A 17309-nucleotide genomic window follows, 5' to 3' on the forward strand; every position below is an offset into this window, starting at 1 on the left:
ATACGTTATTTGCGATGCTGCTTGTCGCCCTGTCCCCGCGAACTCCATCGTCGCCATAGAAGCTCCATAACGATTCTTCAGCTCAAGTTCCCACCGCCCACGTCCTGGGTCCTGGCGCTAGGCTGAAAACGGCGACCTTTGACGAGACTCGACAGCGCTAACACGATGGCGGCGTCAAACTGCTCTTGGCTCACAAGCGAGCCGTCGTCTAGATTGTTTCGAAATGTTCTCTCTCGTGGACTAGTCGCGAGAAAGGCGATAATCTCGGTCGATGACCGTTGGAACTAATGAGGCAAGAGATGCGTTCGATATCTGATTTGCAGGCCTTCAACGTGGTGTCCAGGGACCAAATCCGATATACTCAACGATAGCTTCGGCATCTGAATGATGCAACCAAGCACCTTGCAGGGCAGTTGGCGTGCGCCACTGAAACGATGATCTCGCTGTCTTCCGAGCTGTCAGATTCGACCGATCTCACCACGAGGGAAAAAGAAAAGAGAACCGTTGTAGAATCTTACTGCCCGAGGGACACATCAACTCATTCGACATCACACAAAGAACTTGCCCATTGACGTCTTTCGTAATGAGCCCCAGAAAGAAGACGACACAAATTGTTACGTAACAATTCATTGGGTTTTGGGTACGTAAATCGCCAGTTCTCGACTCCGTGTCCGACGGATTATTGCCGGACTTACCGCCATCGCGAGTTGAGCAAGTGGAGTGGCGGCTTGCTGTTTGCCAGCTGAAGACAGCCCTGTACGGCCGAAAGAAATCATGCCCCCGGCCCTATCCTGGGAGGAGGCAAGCATCGTGGGCTTCGGGTCGGATCATGTTTGCATATAACATCCGCCCTGTAGTCGTTCATGACTCTGTCGACCCGAAACTCTGGAACAGGGGGGATAAGTAAGAGTTCCAGCACCGTAGCCACGCGGTGATGAAGAAGGAGACCAGCTAGGACCTGGGATTCGTGATCATTATGAACTGGGTACGCTCAAACTGGGTACCCTCGAACCCTGACCTAAGCCACCCTGGAGAGGAAATTTGCAGGGCAAAGGGTCACAGCTTAGGCTCTCGCAATAAAGCTAAAGACAAGTTACGTTAGCTTCAAAACTCTTAGCGTCCAGCCGCACTGCAGGGGACATAGCCGATCACTTGACCTGGATCGCATTGGTTTCCTCAAACAATCTCCCCCAGCAGCAGGGCAGAATTAAGAAGCTTGGCTGTAATTCGTAGAGTGCAGATGCAGAGATTTGTTCCAGCAAAATTATTACGGGATGATGGCGGTGACGCAAGAGATTGGTTGCAGGATCGTGACTTCGCAGGCTAGCTCTGGAATTTGTCGGCGCATTGCCTGGCCGCTCTACATGCGCGAGCAATTCCTGTATCAAATCGCGAATACCCGTCATGGCTCTGAATTCTATTTCATCGGATGAAAAATCGAATCGAGCCGCGTATAGACGTCTCGGAGAATCTTACTGCTTTAACTCGGAACAGGGTGAAAACACGCAAGCGATTTGAGCACTTACCACCTGGCACCTGCAAGCTTGTGCGTTTCTCCAGTCCTGTCCAACGTACAGGTCTGAGCTTTAGCTCAACAATCGGCAGCCTCGGTTTATGAAGATGTACGTACGTGGCGTACGTGGCTTGACTGAAGTCAAATATCTGAATTGAAAATGCACGATTCGTGGCGGGTGATACTTGACGATCGCAATGGCATAACGGCCGATTCAAGACTGACTACTAGAGTGACTAGACAGCTGAGTGGCTTAGGACTTCACGACAGAGGGTGAATTTAATCCTGCCAGGCATAATTCCTTCGTCTCGGTATCCACCCCGAAGACTCGAATCTTGCGAGTACACGTGCACCTTGAGTTTTGTGTGTTGAACAAACTTGTTAAAATAGAAACGGTACCAATACTCGATGGCTAGCGTATGAACCTTCACTGCCGTAAATGTGAGTATCCACGAATAATGGAAGGGTTGCGACTCACGAAATGTCGTTCATAGGTAAGTTACATCCATATATCGGTTATTGTGAAATCCATGCTGCTTCCACAAACATAGTAAACATTATACATTTCACAGCCCGTGAGAAGCGAATTCAGGCTTTAACAGCTTACTCATAGTCTTCTCGTGGGTAGCCTGGTATTGCCATAGCTCATACGTCTCCTAGGACCAATGGAACGTTGTATTGATAGACCGTGGCAAAGGCTTTGCGGTGAATCTGATACACGCCATTCTCGAAGTTTATCTAGTATCTTTCGCGTAGCTAGTCCAAACCCACCGAATTGGCCATGCCTATCCCTCATCCTATCCCGTGATACAACCCTCGGCAATCTGAGGCGAGTTTGGAACCATATCTCGGCTGCCCAGGCAGGTGAGTTGGATATCCCACCGGAAGGCAAGAAGCGTGCCCTGCAACTATTTGTCACCCGTGCGAGAAAATGGGTGTGTTCAGGTCGCATAGACGAACGCACTGAGGCCTTGACTACACACAAGCATAACAAATGCACGCTAGGTAGTCATTTGCAACATATCGAGCATGTAGTGATTTTGTAATTCAATATGAGCCAAGCAGAATGATAAAGAATGTCGGCGAGTTCAATTCACATGACTGTCATCCGTTGCGTTGAGTCATAGACTTACTCCTCTTGATCTGAGAATATCCAGAAAGTACTACTTGTGCAATAAAATCTATCTCTATTCGAATACTATTAATTTAGACTTGTTGTTCTGAGTACATGAGGAAAGTAGGGTATCGTGACAGTTTGCAAGGACATCGCTCTTCTATTAGTGAGGGGGTGTATTTCATAGTAGCTGATACTGAGCAGAAGGATTCTTTCTTTGTCGTTCAGAAATGACTAAAGTAAGTATGAGAGTGCTTTATTCTGAAGATATACTGTTCGCAAGAAGCATTTAGTTCGATCGATCAAACATGCCCCGGAATTCGCTTTCAAATAACTCGATATGCCTTATTCTCTATCCATCTAGGGTTGCTGAGGCGCGGGACTCCTCACAGGTAACGCAGGAGTGGTATTTCGTGCCTATTGTCGCATGTCTGAATGTATAGCCGTATTATTACCTGACCCAGAATTATGCCCTTACGTTTGCTCGTGAGCAAATGAGGCATAGTTTAAGACCCACTAGCTCTGGTCAAAATGATTATGCGATGTTGAGAATGTAGGCATTTTCTTTTGTGACTTTAAGCTTGAAGTGTTTATCCATTATTCTGTGTATACTCCGTTATTAATAAACAGGGAATCAGTGAGAAAATTCACAATGACCTGAATTAATGCTAAGTTATGCAGCAATCTCATCCCAGAAATGTGACAGGACTAGGAGATGAACTCTCAGAACTGATCTCACATGCAGTTATTGAAACCTAGGATTAGCTATGTGAGCGAACGAATCTCTTTGTTTCAGTTAGGAGTAAGGCATAATGGTTCGAAACTCAAGGTTACAAAGCTGGCGGAGTCTTGGTCACTGAAGCCCTAGAAGTTCCCGAAAGGGATACGTGTGACCTACTTCTTGACTTCGCACACCGGAGATACTAGCGCAAGGAGCCAACTCCCCATTAAGTTCGAACTTCATCGATAGTTCCAGTAATCCTGCTTACCAGTGGTCCCTAGCGAATGTTTACCCACAATAGGAAACTTCGGTATAAATGCCTGCACTTTAATTCTCATTCGGCTTGGTTGGAGCCTTGGGAATCCTGATCATGAATGGCGTTCCACCGGGCTTGGCTGTTGAGCTTTCTGTAAACAAACCATACTATTGACTGGTAATTAAGTAGAGTTGATATACGTACTACAGATTTGGAAGTCATGACCGGGTTCTGGGCTGGCCAAATGCAAAGAATTTACGACAGAACGTCGCAAGTGCCTTGAATTAATCAGTTCATAGAATGGTCAATCGGGATGACTCGAGCATCATGCGTTTTCAGGCCGAAGATTCCATCCTTGCGCATCGTGAACCACTTTGAGCCCGTTCTCTTCAACCAACGATTACTGGCAAGCAGACCGTCGGCCTAACTTCACGGCACTGCCGCTTGGACGACACGCCGACTTTCACTGCCCCGACTGCACGTCTAGTAAACTTTGACAGCTCTCGGACATCATCAGATTAGAGGTACAAACTTACACGTCCCTAGCGCATACTAAGTAGTAGATTGCGGTCTGTGGCAGTGACGCTTCTGCACCTCACCAAGCGCCGACCGCACTTTGCCGCATGTCCTGTGACAATTTCGACGCGCCTAGATGGTTTCTTCAAAACAAAGGTGCCGCTAAAACTACAAACAATATGTATCCACCTAACGTTATTGTTGAGATCGGGGACAGGGCCGGTCGATCTGCGAGAAAGAAGCGAGGCTCACCAGTAATAGTGAGGTCCAATGTAGTTTAGAGAATGTATTGTGCATGGAGTTCTGGGGGTTCTAGAATATGAATCACTTTCGTGTGCCACCATCCCGGTGTAAAATCGTACGGCCTGCCATTACTACTTTAGACCCTGCGCATCTATTTGCGAGTACCGCAATATCAAGATATCGTACCTACGAGCCGCTTGAGACCCGCGTTATCGAGAAAGGCAGAAACCCCAGGTGTTCACAGCAGGGAAAGAAAGGCCGTACTTGTCGATAAGTACTTGTTTATTTCAGAAGAATGAACCAGGGTAAGCGACAGGCGTACTTCATCGTATACCACGCAGGAGACATGAAAGGAGAAGGCTCATTAGTCGCCAAAAACATATGACCTTTTCGTGTACTAGCTCGCATTTGCACCGCGCTTCTCAACAACGCCGGCTCGGCTCAAACATCGGCCCAGAAGCCTGCCGGGATAGCGGGATTTAGCACATCCTAAAATGGTAAAGTATTCTTACTCGAGTGCAAGTCTCGCTGTCACATCAATGCGAGTCAGGCGAAGTCTAGACTCTTGCGAGAGCGTAAGGCATAGAATTGAGGATGGTCGATAACCTGCCCTCGTCACGGGGGAGAGGGGATCATCACGATCAAGGAACCGCAGTATCTCCTGTCAATCAACTGCCGTCAACTTTTACTTGAGTATGTGAAGGCAGATACGAATTAGATCGTCATCGCACAGCGGCTGGTCTGAGATAGTTTGTCGTCCGTTGATAACAATAACCCGCTGATAAGCTTGCCCACACATTATCAGTGAAAAGAGCACGTTCCAGACACCAAGTCGACTCTACCTCTATCACTACTATACAAAACAGAATCGGGACGGCAATTTACTCCCACCAATGAGCTACCGCATACGTATTCTTAAAAGGGTAAGTAAAGTGTCCAAAGGGTCTGTGGAGAGTCTGGTTCTGACCACGGACTGGCCTGCTGCCGGCCTGAAGTGATCCTCAGCCCTAGGAAAGGTCCGCAAGAGCCTAAACAGACCAAATCCTAGAGCATGCGGCGCTCAGTACCAGGTGCGAAACCGAATCAACTGCCCAGGAGCCCGACTCACCAAGGTTGGGTGCCGATGTGGGGGTGCCCCGGACGCCAAGACAGCAGTTCTTTGTGTCCACCTCTGCGCTACCCTCTCCTCCGATCCCCCAGTGCCCCTCCCACGGCAAGGGTAAGTGACTCCGACCCGTCGGGAGAATCCGAACTAGAGTTCGAGAAAGTCGGGAGAACCCAGGACTCAAGCCGAGGCTGAGTTTGGTGCAGCTGCCACCTGAAGAAAATGCTCTACAACTTGATGCGTTGCTGGACCACGCTCCGGAGGCCGTGTGCCGGTTTTTAGACCGTTTCATTGATTGCCCAGTCTTGTCGGCGCTTCCATCATGGAAAGCTTCGTCTTGAGCTTTGTACTGAGACTCTGCTTGTGGTGTACCAAATTTCTGGGATGTCAATACTCGATGAAAAACGAAAACATGCAGCGGTTCCCCGTCTCTCATGGTAGCAAATCTTCTACGTTCTAGAAGTTGAACCTTTCGGTGTCGAGTGGTACGATGCATACGGGTGAGGGAGCCCTCGCGAGGAAACCTGCCATTTTTCGTATAGTGTGTTACATCTCTGCCTGCACCTGAAAACGTGCCGATGACGCATAACAACGGGCAGGACGCGCAGTAGCACCTCGTGCATCACGATATTGTCTGCCCGGTCAGCAGAACCGTTGAAGCCAAATCAGCCACAAAAAGCCATGCGGCCAGAACCCCGGCGGCACAGTGCCGGCTGACCCGTCGAAGGACTGACGCCTACTTACGCACTTATGCTATCAAAACGAAGTATTTGAATGCAGAACAACAGACACACGATTTCAGACTGTTGTGTCCTTGGCAATGAATAAGGGCTCGAATTTGTCCCAGGGGACCGCTCCGTAGACCGCAAATGAAGGCTAGATTATTTGGTAGGGAATACTGAGCGGAGCAACCGGAGCTTACGGTTAGCGTAGCGCATGTCACCACGCAGGGGAATCAGGGACGTTCCTAGTATCTCCCACGAGATACTACTGTTGCACACAAAGGGACTGGAATATGATTATTCCAAGGCTTATGTGGGATGTTGACGCCTCCACAGATGAGGGACCGAGAAACTCACGTACGGGCCGCATGCCATGGATTTAGATCCAGAACTACATCGGGTTGATGTATCAATCGCCGCTAACAGGAGCTATGACACTCACTCCTCACAAGCAGTCCAAACACTCGATTGGCTCGCAACTTCTCCACTGCAGAGCTTAGGCCCGTTTCTGTCTCTTTGAATGATCCCGTTTGGGGCTTAAAGTTTCCCCCGGTGTACAGAAACGGGCTGCTAGGGGAGATGGAAACCATACAAGTGTGGGATGGGGGTGCCACGCACTCTGCTCGGCAGGCATCGCTGAATTCCTCGCGAGAATCTTTCTGGTGAGGATACAAGACGAAACATTAGGAGATGTTCGTTATTACTAGTTTCTCCAAAGGCTTTAGGCGGTCCTTCTGCAGCTTGCTACCGTACCCTGCGAAGTTTAGCCCCTTGGAGTGACGATCGTCTCAAGTATGCTGCATTTGCTGGCTGCGGCGAATAATTCAAGCGACGGCCTCCAGCAATGTCCGGATGTGAGAAAACACTCTGGACTTCGACCGCTGGGGATACTCATTATTCGCGGTTAAGGTAGATGCCGGACACCATGCGCGCCGGTTTGCGCTATGGCAGCACTGTAGAAGAGCTCATACCCGAATGTCTTGGCTTTGGCTGCCGCAAGATCTCTACTGTAAGCTCCCCCAGTCTGATGGCCACTTTCTTGGGACAGTTACGAGGATGACGGTGCCAGCAAAGCGGTAAGCTCATCTGAAAAAATACCATCGACAGGCCAGACTGAATATTCGACTGAAGTAGCCCAAACCCAAAAGCGAGTCATAACACCGTCGTAAGGCTTCCTTCAGAACCTAATCCACGAATGGCAGTCCAACCCTACTGCACAGGAGCCCATTAGCAACGCCTCAAACCTGAAGCCTCCCTACATGTGCACTCGGCCGCATCTGACCTTCGTCAATCCGAAATCTACTTATACCAAGGCACGCCAGCTGATACGTTCCATGGCCCATTGATCTCAGGATCTCATCATTCAGCACATGTCACCCAGCGTTGATATTGAAGGACACCGGCATCGACAAGAGGTCAGAGGTCCTCCTCCACCGTGACACTCCTTTGGCGAATCCCCTCTTCGAGATGGACGACATCGACTCCACAGTCATCGAGACGTCGAGCAGCCCGAAACACGAGATCCGCCCCGAGCAGATCATCAGCCTCATTATCGCACCTATATCGTCTTGCCTCCTGGCATACCTACTTCGTGAGGGAATCGTTGCTGCTAGGTTATCGGCAAGATCTAATGGCTTTCAAGGTCACCAGTGGTCCGCCATTAAAGACTGGCGTCCGTTGCCATGGACAAGATGGCGTAAGGGGTGACATTTCGAAAAGAGTCTGGAACCTTTTGGGCTAAAAGAACATGTCGCAGTTGTGTTATTCACCTACCTCTTCTCGTGCCTTTTCGTCTTCGGATCATGGGTCTTCCAGCTTTTATTTCTGGCTGAGCTTCGCATGGATTTCATACCATGTTCAGCTGCGGGCATACTGTGTCTGACTGCCTACGTCGTAATTAAAGTAAGTTGTAAATCAAGTCCGTCGTTGGTATCATTGCTAAATCCGTCACAGGCCGTACGTTTACTGGTCCTCCAGGCTTCAATCCCAATCGTTGAATCTTGGCCAATCTGACTCTTCAATCAGCTCGTCTACCTTTTCATGGTTGATAAAGCGGTAAAACTCTACCCCAAATAACCCCCCGATCTCAATCACGGCTAACGCCTTGACTAGCATGTTATCCGAGGCACTACCAAGTCTCGTCTCAAGTCCAAATTATATGTATTCAATGCGTTTGTCATGCTGGGTATGTCCATGTTCCGAGCCCAGTCGCCAACATCCCTGACTGATTGCCATTAGCTGTATACGGCATTATAGCAACGTTCAACTTTGTCTCGTAAGTATTCTCATGCTCTGTCCCCGAAACATACACTAACACCTGTTGCTCTGCTAGTCGAGGGTCTCGGTACGACAAGGAAAATGATGTCTGCAGTATCGGACTGGAACGCACCATCCTGTTGCCCGTCATTTTCTTTGACGCTGTTGTCAACGTGTATCTGACGTCTCTGTTCTTGTTTCCACTACTGAGTAAGTCATGTGGCTCCTCAGTCTCTCTGAATCTGGACAAGCTCTGACACCGGGTCATTAGGATTACACTCGATTCAAATATCGATGATGAAGCCATGGACGATGCATGAGAATACCCTTCATTTCTCTCGAGTTCCGCCCAACGTAAGGCTACGGAGACTCGCATTACGAACGTTTGCCGGTGTTATCGGCACATTGGCCATTAGCATTGCGTAAGAAGCGATAAATGATGTGAAAGCATGAAATTCTTGATTAGGCTAACATCGATCTCTTCTAGCAACCTATCAGTGTTGGTCGCTCTGGAAGGCGAGATAGTTTGGCTTTGTCTCACCTGTTGCAATACGGACAGTAAGTTTACTCCGTACCTTCCCGCTTCGTCTTCCCTCCTCGCTAGAGCCGTTCTGCAACTTTGATCAGACTCTAAAATTTGGGTAGTTCTCTTCACCGCATTTGTCATTCATTGGATCAACTCTAGCGGCAAAGCTACTCCAATATCCAATGTCGAAGTTGCTCCTAACCCAGCCCCGCCGCCACCATCAATAGAGCTGGGCGAAAAAGAAGTTGTGACCTTCACTGAAATATTTGATCAACGACGAAAGTCGTACGACGACCACGAGCCATAGTTGCATTCTTGTTCTGGTCATGGAATGGCTGGGCAACGTTCCTGAGGAGAACGCACCTACATGTAGCCACCGGACCTCTTTATGAAAACGGCCTTGTATCGAACATATGATTCCCCCTCATGGATAAGCGTATTGTTTCCTCAAATCTGGGTGGCACTGGTTGGAAAAGCATTGCATGAAGTATTTGTTCGTCGTTCACTGCTGTAACTCAGCTTTCATCGTATACACGGGTTCAACTTATTGCGTCAATCAGGGTGCAAGAAAGTTTGCTTACGAAACACATATCACCAAATAAAACCGACGCCTCTGCCTATGTTTCACAATAGTCTGCATTAACCATTGCACAAAAGTGACACTCCTCTTGTTACTAGGTAGGCTGCAATAGCTCATGTCGGTCTCAGGATTGGCAACTAGGCAGCAACAGCTTACGTGTCGTTCCATTGACGACATCGAGTAATTTACATCGTTTTTTTGTAGTGTTCAAGCGGATATTCAGTTACTTTGGGTGCCTGAACTGCCAAGTATGAGAGGACAAATCCAACGTCGTCAATTAGGCCACCATGATTGCATTGACTTGGGAGTCTCCGACGCTTTGAAGGCGGCCATATAGAACGCGGTATCATCGTCAAAACTAGGTTGCTGATTTCGCACTTTCATGCTGTATATCTGATGCACTATATTAAATTTACTTTAAGCATGCCGCCGGCAACCCTGGGCTGAGAGCAAGTAGCACACTGTCAATGCCCTCAGGCTTCCCCGCCGCCAAGAACACCTCGGTCTTGATACCCAGAGGGGAGGCCGTGTATTCTGCCCGACGAGCGACCGAGTTATGCCCAAAACAATGTCTCACACCCTCTACGCCACCGCTGCCATTCTATTCTACACTGCCATGGTTTTACTCTCAGCGCACATGTCTTCCCGAGCCGAACCGCCTAGCCGGCCGGCAGTGACCATGCTGTCCGAAGCACCGTCGTCAGCATTGGAAGCCGGACATGGCCAAAGACGTTGTCGATGCGTGGAAAGACGAGCAGAGCACCAAGTTCGTAAAGCACTAAGACGCGAAGAACGCCTCGTCGCCGCTTTCAACGACGCAGGACGCCTAATCCTCAATCGCCGTACAGCCTTCGGCGTGGGTCACTGGACCACAGTCTATGGATATCCGAGCACCGGTGGATGTTATACGCTAAAGTGCGACGGTGTGGAACTCGACTTCTTGGGCTTGCGCCGCTTCGAGCACTCATTCAGGTCAGGAGATCCCGAAGAGGAGGATGCGCACTGCGCAAGGATGATGAAGCTTGGGCCAAACTGGTGGAAGAGCCTGACGCATTATCTGGTCAACCAGGCTTTTGGGAATTCCACGTGGGAAGATGCTGTTGTCATTGCTGGCTATCCAGCAGCGGGTGGTCTCTGGCTGCTGAAGACCACCAGGGCAGAGGCTGCTAACGCTGGAGCTGCGAGAATTCACAATGCGAGGCACATGGAGGAACGGTGCCAGATGATCGAAAATTGCGGCGGGAGATTCTACAAAGAGGCCGATGAGGTTCCAGAGCTCGTTGTTAGGATACTGGGCGTACACTAGATCTATAGGTCAGGGTGAATAGCACATGCTGTATCATGCGGTATGGCAGTATGTGCTGAACGGAGTAGGAGGGTCGTGAATCTGCGTTGTTTGAGTTTGGCCTATCCATTTGCCTGTTTTGAGAAATTAAGTTCTGTGGTTGAGACACATGGCGGCTTGTCAAGCAGATATCCCCCGATCGTGTCACCATGACCGGGTGAGATCTTTCCCCCGCCGCTGATTAAGTAGCTGCCACTGGCCAGGTAGACTCCCAGACTGTTGACAACACAATGATGAAGCACCCGTCCGGGGAAGGGGCAGGTATCGTAGCATTTCAAATTTCAAGGGCTTTGACTACCGCATTTGTGCAACACGTGTATAAAGTTTAAAGGACACTGTGGTAATATCGATAGAAAGCTCTGTGCAATAGAAAGACCAAGCTCTATTTTTATCAAACCATCTACTGCGACACACTTCCTGTCATTGTTGTCGGGGAGTTTGAATGACTAAGGCAGCAACCAACAGACCATGCCATGCTTCTGGGCCAGGCTGCAGGCATAAGCAAGTAATCTCCTATCCAGGCAGCCAACAAAGCGGGAGTTGGCTGCATTTCTCGGCGATATAGGCATCAGTCGGCGGTTTACTAGAAAACCAGGGAAGTGACCGACTCGGCCTCGCGGAATAAAGTTTCAATTTCCCGAGATAACCTGCGGCCTCCGGAGTGCCATTCGCGAAAAATGACCTTGAATGTTTTCACTGCCCCTCTACAAATATTGCTCAGACCGTCGCAAGTATTGTACTCCATATCAATTGCATCTTACTTCTATGTTACGATCGACTAGTAGCCTGGGCTGTCGAGTATTATCGAATCATGACGATCATACCATCTTCAGACGGCTACGACGATGACGATGGCGGTAATTGTTCTCGCTGCTCCTATTGCCGCGGCTACAAGGACGCGATAACCCCGGAACAAAAGTACAGAACCTCGTTCGGGATAAGATCCGGCACGGCGGTGCGTGGATGGCCAAGCCACGGTGGGATTTTCTTCCTAGACGACTGCGTTGGCGTAGACCTCGAATTCCTTCAGCTCGACCGTTTCGAACCCACATTAAGATCAGAAGACCAGGCGGAGGAAGATGCGCACTGTTTGAGGATGCGCATGCTCGGTGCGGTGTGGTTTGATAGCGAATACCCCCGCGAACTAGAAGATTATTCCAAACTTGGCGACTACCCAATAACGTCTCGACGAAGCGATCATGTCATTGCCGGGTACCCATCCACGGGCGGCGCTTGGGTTCTCCGGGTCTTTGAGGAAGACGGTCGCAGCATGGGAGTTGGTCGGATAAAGAACGCGAGAAATATGGAAGAGCGGTGCAGGGTCATTCAGAAGCTTGGTGGGGTGTTTTACGAAGACCCTTTTGAATCACCCGAACTGGATCTTCGACACGAATTTCCAGACCCGAGGAGGAATGGAACTGTGGTATACCACATGATACGGCACATGGTTCCGGAGAAGTTGACATTGGAGATACGCCAAAAGTCACAAGAAGTCAAAGTAGACTATGATTAAACAATGAATCGCATTATTGTTTGGGATTTCTCCTCTGCACCAGATATTCGGGCCATTGACACGTGAACTGGGAGGCAGAAAAGTCAAGAGTCGGCCCTGCCGGAGCACAGGCGATCTTGCCAAGCAACCAGTTCAACTGGACATTTCTGGCCGTGAAAGGGCCGACGGTCGATCTATGGATACGGAACATACGCTTACAATTAAGTTGTTTTCAGTTGCAGCGGAGAAGGCGGCAACTAGAAAAACTGCTCGTAAAAACATGTGCTGTTCTTGAGGCGGGTGAGACAAGGAGTGAAATGCCACTCGCCTGTGGAGGGAGCGAGAGTCTGAACTTGGCGGGGTAAGCGAATTTCTACTCGCCCGCGTTCCATCCACCTGGATTGGCTAGACCCTGTATGAGAGGAATGCTGATTACCACATCGGCAATTGCCTTGCATCTATCAACTCTCCTATTAACCTACCGCCCGGTGCTGATTTAGGAGGTTAGAATTTCCGATGCAGCTCCCAAAGCTTCCAGCGAAAGCCGCATACATCCATCTTCGAAACCCAGCAAGGCGCAATGCCCTGAGTCTGGAGATACTAGAAGATCTCCGCACGCAGCTACTCGCGCACCTCACGTCACCATCATCCGGCAGAGTTCTAACGCTCCCTCCCTTTAGACCCCCAATCTTGCGAGAGCTCGAGAAGGTAGGCTCCCCGTCTGACTCGGGCGACAGGAGCTCGTCAGGATACAGCTGGCTCGTCGATGCCGCAGAATGGAACCGAGAGCGAGCCGGGCTCCCGAACGTCCTCGTCCTCCGAAGCAGTCCGGGGCCAGTCTTTTCGTCGGGTCATGACCTCAAACAACTGGCCTCGCTCTCGCGTGTGGAGGTGAAGCGCACGTTTACTCTCTGCGCCGAAGTCATGTCTCTCATTCGCCAGAGCCCGGCACCCGTCATCTGTCCCATCCATGGCCTCGCGACGGCTGCCGGACTCCAGCTCGCGTTGTCGACCGATTACCCAATCGCCCTGTCTACCACCAAGTTCCAGCTGCCCGGCGCGAGCATAGGAATACCGTGCACGAGCCCCGTGACGGCCGTATCCCGGCGCCTACCACCAGGCCAAGCTTACCGGGTTCTTCTCACAGCCGAAGCGGTCGCCGCTGACGACATGCGAGGTGCTGTCGATGTGGTGCCGACGCCCGAGCATGCAGAATCCACGGACACGGCGGCTGCCGCCTTCGAAGGGCGCGTTGCGGAGGTGGTGGGGAGACTTGCGGGGTCAGCGGGCCAGCCGATGGCCCTCGGTAAATGGGCCTTTTGGACACAGCTCGGCATCAAAGGTGACGATGTTGACGGAAGAGGAGGTGATGGTTATGAGGATGCGGCGAGTTGGGCCGGACGAGTCATGGCGCTTCATGCGGGGAGTGCTGATGCCCAAGAAGGAATCGCATCCTTTATTGAGAAACGCAAGCCGCAATGGCAGACTTGAAGACGTGGGCGACTACGTTGGCCGGGACCGGATGGGATACTAATGTCGAGCCACAGCCTGCAGAGACGGCTCCGCCCCGGTTCAATTCACGGGGTGCCCCCGCCCGGAGCCGCCGGAACCCACTAAATGAAAATTTCTGTTCGAAGATCTCGATGTTTTTACATGACAAGCAACAAAAAACCCTGACTACTCGCTTCCAAGTGCAAAAGAATGACCAACGTGGGGCTCGAACCCACAACCCCCAGATGACTATATCTCATAGATGAGAAGATAGAAGTCTGATGCGCTACCATTGCGCCAGCCGGCCGGTATCCACGATTTGGACTGATGGTGAGGTCGAGTTCCTGTGGAGTTGTTGATTTTCGGCTCGAAATGCAACTAAGCTTGATCAACTTCACAATTTTGAGCATCTCCATCCCACAACTCCACTACTCGAGAACCAGGACATACCTAATCCTTCGTGTTCCCTCATTCCTTTATATCCTTTGCGTTGATTTCCCCCGTAGACACTGTTCAGATGAGATGATTCTAAATTTTAACTTGGAAACACATAGCATAGCGGCACTGCCCACACCTACGGAGTTGACCCGACTACATCCCTAAGCATAATGGGCTGTGTATGCTTGCCGTCATCAAAACTCTGCCTCCCAATCTCCCTGAAGCCGTATTTTCTGTACAAAATAGCACCCGCGTTACTAGCTTCTAGAACCGTGGGCACAGCTTCTTCATCGCTACGGTCAAGCCCCCATTGAATCAGTCCCCTCCCAACACCGCGACCTCGAGCGTCAGGACATACGCCAAGCCAACACAGACGCCATCGTTCAGCTGGATACATGTTCTGGGCTTTATTCAGCTGACACATCAACTCCTTGACCTTGCTGGCTGGCAAAGACCCGACCAAGAGCCGATACCAGTATTCCAAAGCAACTTGCAGCATCATGAGACCTAGAGGGAAGAGTTAGTGGATTAGACATTTCTGCGGTTTAACTGAGTTGAGGCTAACGTTTGCGCAGGCTGTTAACCTGCCACGACTTTGCTTTCGCGGACGTGCCATGTCGTTGCCAAATGCCGAGGCCAACATACTGTCCCCCTCCGGCTTCGGACACATCCCTAGCGACGGTTATCATGGTACCAGCCTTTGCCATCTCATATCTGAGAATGAGTCGCCATATCACACGAACGTTCTCAATCCTGTTGTCGTGATGCTTGGTGAATAGCATCGAGAAAGCTGGATCATCAACCCAAATGCGGCACGCAAGTTCGATCAGCTCGTCTAGTTGGGTAGGTGAGACATCTCGGAGAACGGTTATGGAGGTCATTGCATAGAGTATGTGCCAGAGCGATCAAAGGTCGAAAGGAGAGAGTGAGCTCAATTGTTCTCATGCAATAAGCCACCTATTAAATGCGGGACTGAACAAGTCGGTGAGGGGAACCTGAGTATGCAATATTTGTATGTGGCCTGTTTTCTTGGGCCTGGTATGACCTGCTTAGCTTATCAACCACGCTGGGGCTGTGGATTGGTGGCTCACGTCACGGAGAATCTTTTCAACGATACTCAACCAAAGTCCCTTTCTATTCGAACTCATGAGGATAAATGTAGGCCGCTGCATAACTGTGACTCGCAGTAAGTGCACCGTTGCCATGTGCAAGGCAGGGTCTCCCTTTCCGGTTATTCGAAGGATCGCAGAAGTTGGAGACTGTTTTTTTTTTTTTTTTTTTTTTTTTTTTTTTTTTTTTGGAACTTACAGCCTTTCCAAGGTTTGAGTCGTTTCCGTGGTTGTTGGTAACCACAGAAACCCCATAGAAATGTTGAATGAGGCTGTACTCATATGGAAGCCAGACTGAGAAGCTTTAGGCATCGGAATTATGCTTCCTTCGTCTGGCCTAGACCACCTCACCTCAGTGCAGTAGTGATACGCAAAAGAAATGCTTTTGGGCTTCTCACCCCTTGAAGGAGCGCTGCAGTCAATGCGACCAGCCAGATTGGTGCGACACTGATCAACGCCATCGCCGCCACAGACCTAGAAATGAAATTAGGTTGTAAATCCGTAAGACCCTCAAGGAACACAGCGTGCTATTGTTTGGCCTTCATGAGCATGCCTGCTCTTCCTCAGCTGCTATTTAATATCTTCAGCCTTCTGCATCTTGTTTGGTTCAATCGAATTCAAATTCTCCAGAGCTTCATTATCGCAATCTTCTTTTGATCTCGGTTGATTCTCCTTTCCAGTTCACACTCATTCACCCTCCAAAATGATTTACAGCGCGGGTCTCATCACTTCTATTCTCCCTCTCATCGCAGCGCGCATGATTGAGGACGCCTCTTTGGCGGGTCGGACAACCTATCCATTCAACAACCTTATAGCCTACGGCGATGAACTGAGTGATAACGGCAACGGCTCTTTTGCGCACGGCATCACCGGCGATCCAGCCAATGTGTACGGCTTCGGAACATGGACTAACGGCCCGGTCGCTGTGTCCTATCTCTCCGACCTACTCCGGGTTCCGCTGACAGACTATGCATTCGGCGGGTGCTGCGGTGGAGGCGATTTTGGGGCGACCTTTGACAACGCCTACACCAAGTCGAAGGCTGGGGCGACAGACATGATTGGACAGGTTGCCAACTACACCGGTCGTGGCGCCCCGGGTATTCGCTCCTCTCTGCAGTTCCTCTGGTTCGGCGAGAACGACCTCAGCATGCATACCGACGCGTTTTGGTTAGGCGATCCAAAGAACGCGCAGTTTGCAACCGACGCGGCAGTCAAGATCACCGCGCAGGTTCAGAACCTCATTGATAAGGGAGCACCGTACGTTATGGTCGCCAATATCTACCCTAAGCATCTCGCCCCGGTGACGCCTAAGTACCTCTGCGGTACCAACGCCGACTGCGTCAAGACCTGGGGTCAGGTAATCCAGCAAGCAAATTCGGCTATCCAGAAGAGCCTCGAGCAGTTTGGCAAGAAAGTCATCTACTATGATGCATTCAGCTTCATGATTCAGGTATTGGCCAACCCCAAGGCATATGGCTTCCCAAAGCCTCTCAACCTCTTTTGTGACGGAGACGAGACGGCTCAGTGGACAGATTGCATGATTGACGGGCACGCCAATGAGTACTTCTGGATGAACTTCATTCAACCAACGACTGCTGGACACAAATTGATTGCTCAGGATATGAAGAAGACCATCGATACGCACTTCGTCTGAAGACCACGCCATCAACGCTCGTGATACAGCTATTTCCAGATGCAAGGGCGTCAAAAGTTTGACGGAACCCGAATACAGTCCATTCTCTTGTATATAGCTCTTTCTGTGTTTCATCCTGCACAAACCTAAGACATTATTCCGTATTTCTTCGTATTTCACTGAGCATCCACTACCCAATCTTCAGCTCGTGACTCTGGAAAACAATCATCGTTTGACATCATCGCGGAG

The 17309-nt window shown here is 50.1% G+C and overlaps 6 protein-coding genes across 6 annotated transcripts; 5 read left to right on the plus strand and 1 right to left on the minus strand.

The window, feature by feature from the left end:
• Positions 1-7066: 7066 nt before the first annotated feature.
• Positions 7067-9279, plus strand: CPAR01_05341 (uncharacterized protein; the record flags this gene model as incomplete). Its single annotated transcript, XM_060489620.1, has 12 exons — positions 7067-7266; positions 7325-7355; positions 7393-7519; positions 7572-7886; positions 7947-8092; positions 8216-8245; positions 8303-8375; positions 8429-8465; positions 8523-8656; positions 8718-8868; positions 8913-9004; positions 9074-9279. Coding segments are annotated over 12 exons (1542 nt in total), but the record flags the coding sequence as incomplete, so codon positions are not given.
• An 841-nt stretch (positions 9280-10120) lies between these two features.
• On the plus strand, positions 10121-10858 carry CPAR01_05342 (uncharacterized protein; the record flags this gene model as incomplete). Its single annotated transcript, XM_060489621.1, has 1 exon — positions 10121-10858. The coding sequence occupies one exon, from the start codon at positions 10121-10123 to the stop codon at positions 10856-10858; it is 738 nt and encodes a 245-aa protein (XP_060351087.1).
• Positions 10859-11708: 850 nt separating this feature from the next.
• On the plus strand, positions 11709-12410 carry CPAR01_05343 (uncharacterized protein; the record flags this gene model as incomplete). Its single annotated transcript, XM_060489622.1, has 1 exon — positions 11709-12410. The coding sequence occupies one exon, from the start codon at positions 11709-11711 to the stop codon at positions 12408-12410; it is 702 nt and encodes a 233-aa protein (XP_060351088.1).
• A 495-nt stretch (positions 12411-12905) lies between these two features.
• On the plus strand, positions 12906-13880 carry CPAR01_05344 (enoyl-CoA hydratase/isomerase; the record flags this gene model as incomplete). The annotated part of the gene is made up of 1 exon (XM_060489623.1): positions 12906-13880. One exon carries the CDS (start codon positions 12906-12908, stop codon positions 13878-13880), a length of 975 nt encoding a protein of 324 aa, XP_060351089.1.
• A 574-nt stretch (positions 13881-14454) lies between these two features.
• CPAR01_05345 (uncharacterized protein) lies at positions 14455-15199 on the minus strand (the record flags this gene model as incomplete). The annotated part of the gene is made up of 2 exons (XM_060489624.1): positions 14455-14825; positions 14884-15199. The coding sequence occupies 2 exons, from the start codon at positions 15197-15199 to the stop codon at positions 14455-14457; spliced, it is 687 nt and encodes a 228-aa protein (XP_060351090.1).
• Positions 15200-16130: 931 nt separating this feature from the next.
• On the plus strand, positions 16131-17081 carry CPAR01_05346 (GDSL-like Lipase/Acylhydrolase; the record flags this gene model as incomplete). Its single annotated transcript, XM_060489625.1, has 1 exon — positions 16131-17081. One exon carries the CDS (start codon positions 16131-16133, stop codon positions 17079-17081), a length of 951 nt encoding a protein of 316 aa, XP_060351091.1.
• Positions 17082-17309: the final 228 nt, after the last annotated feature.

The sequence above is a fragment of the Colletotrichum paranaense genome (assembly GCF_030867605.1).
Source record: "Colletotrichum paranaense strain IMI 384185 chromosome Unknown Scaffold_4.1, whole genome shotgun sequence".
Taxonomy (NCBI): domain Eukaryota; kingdom Fungi; phylum Ascomycota; class Sordariomycetes; order Glomerellales; family Glomerellaceae; genus Colletotrichum; species Colletotrichum paranaense.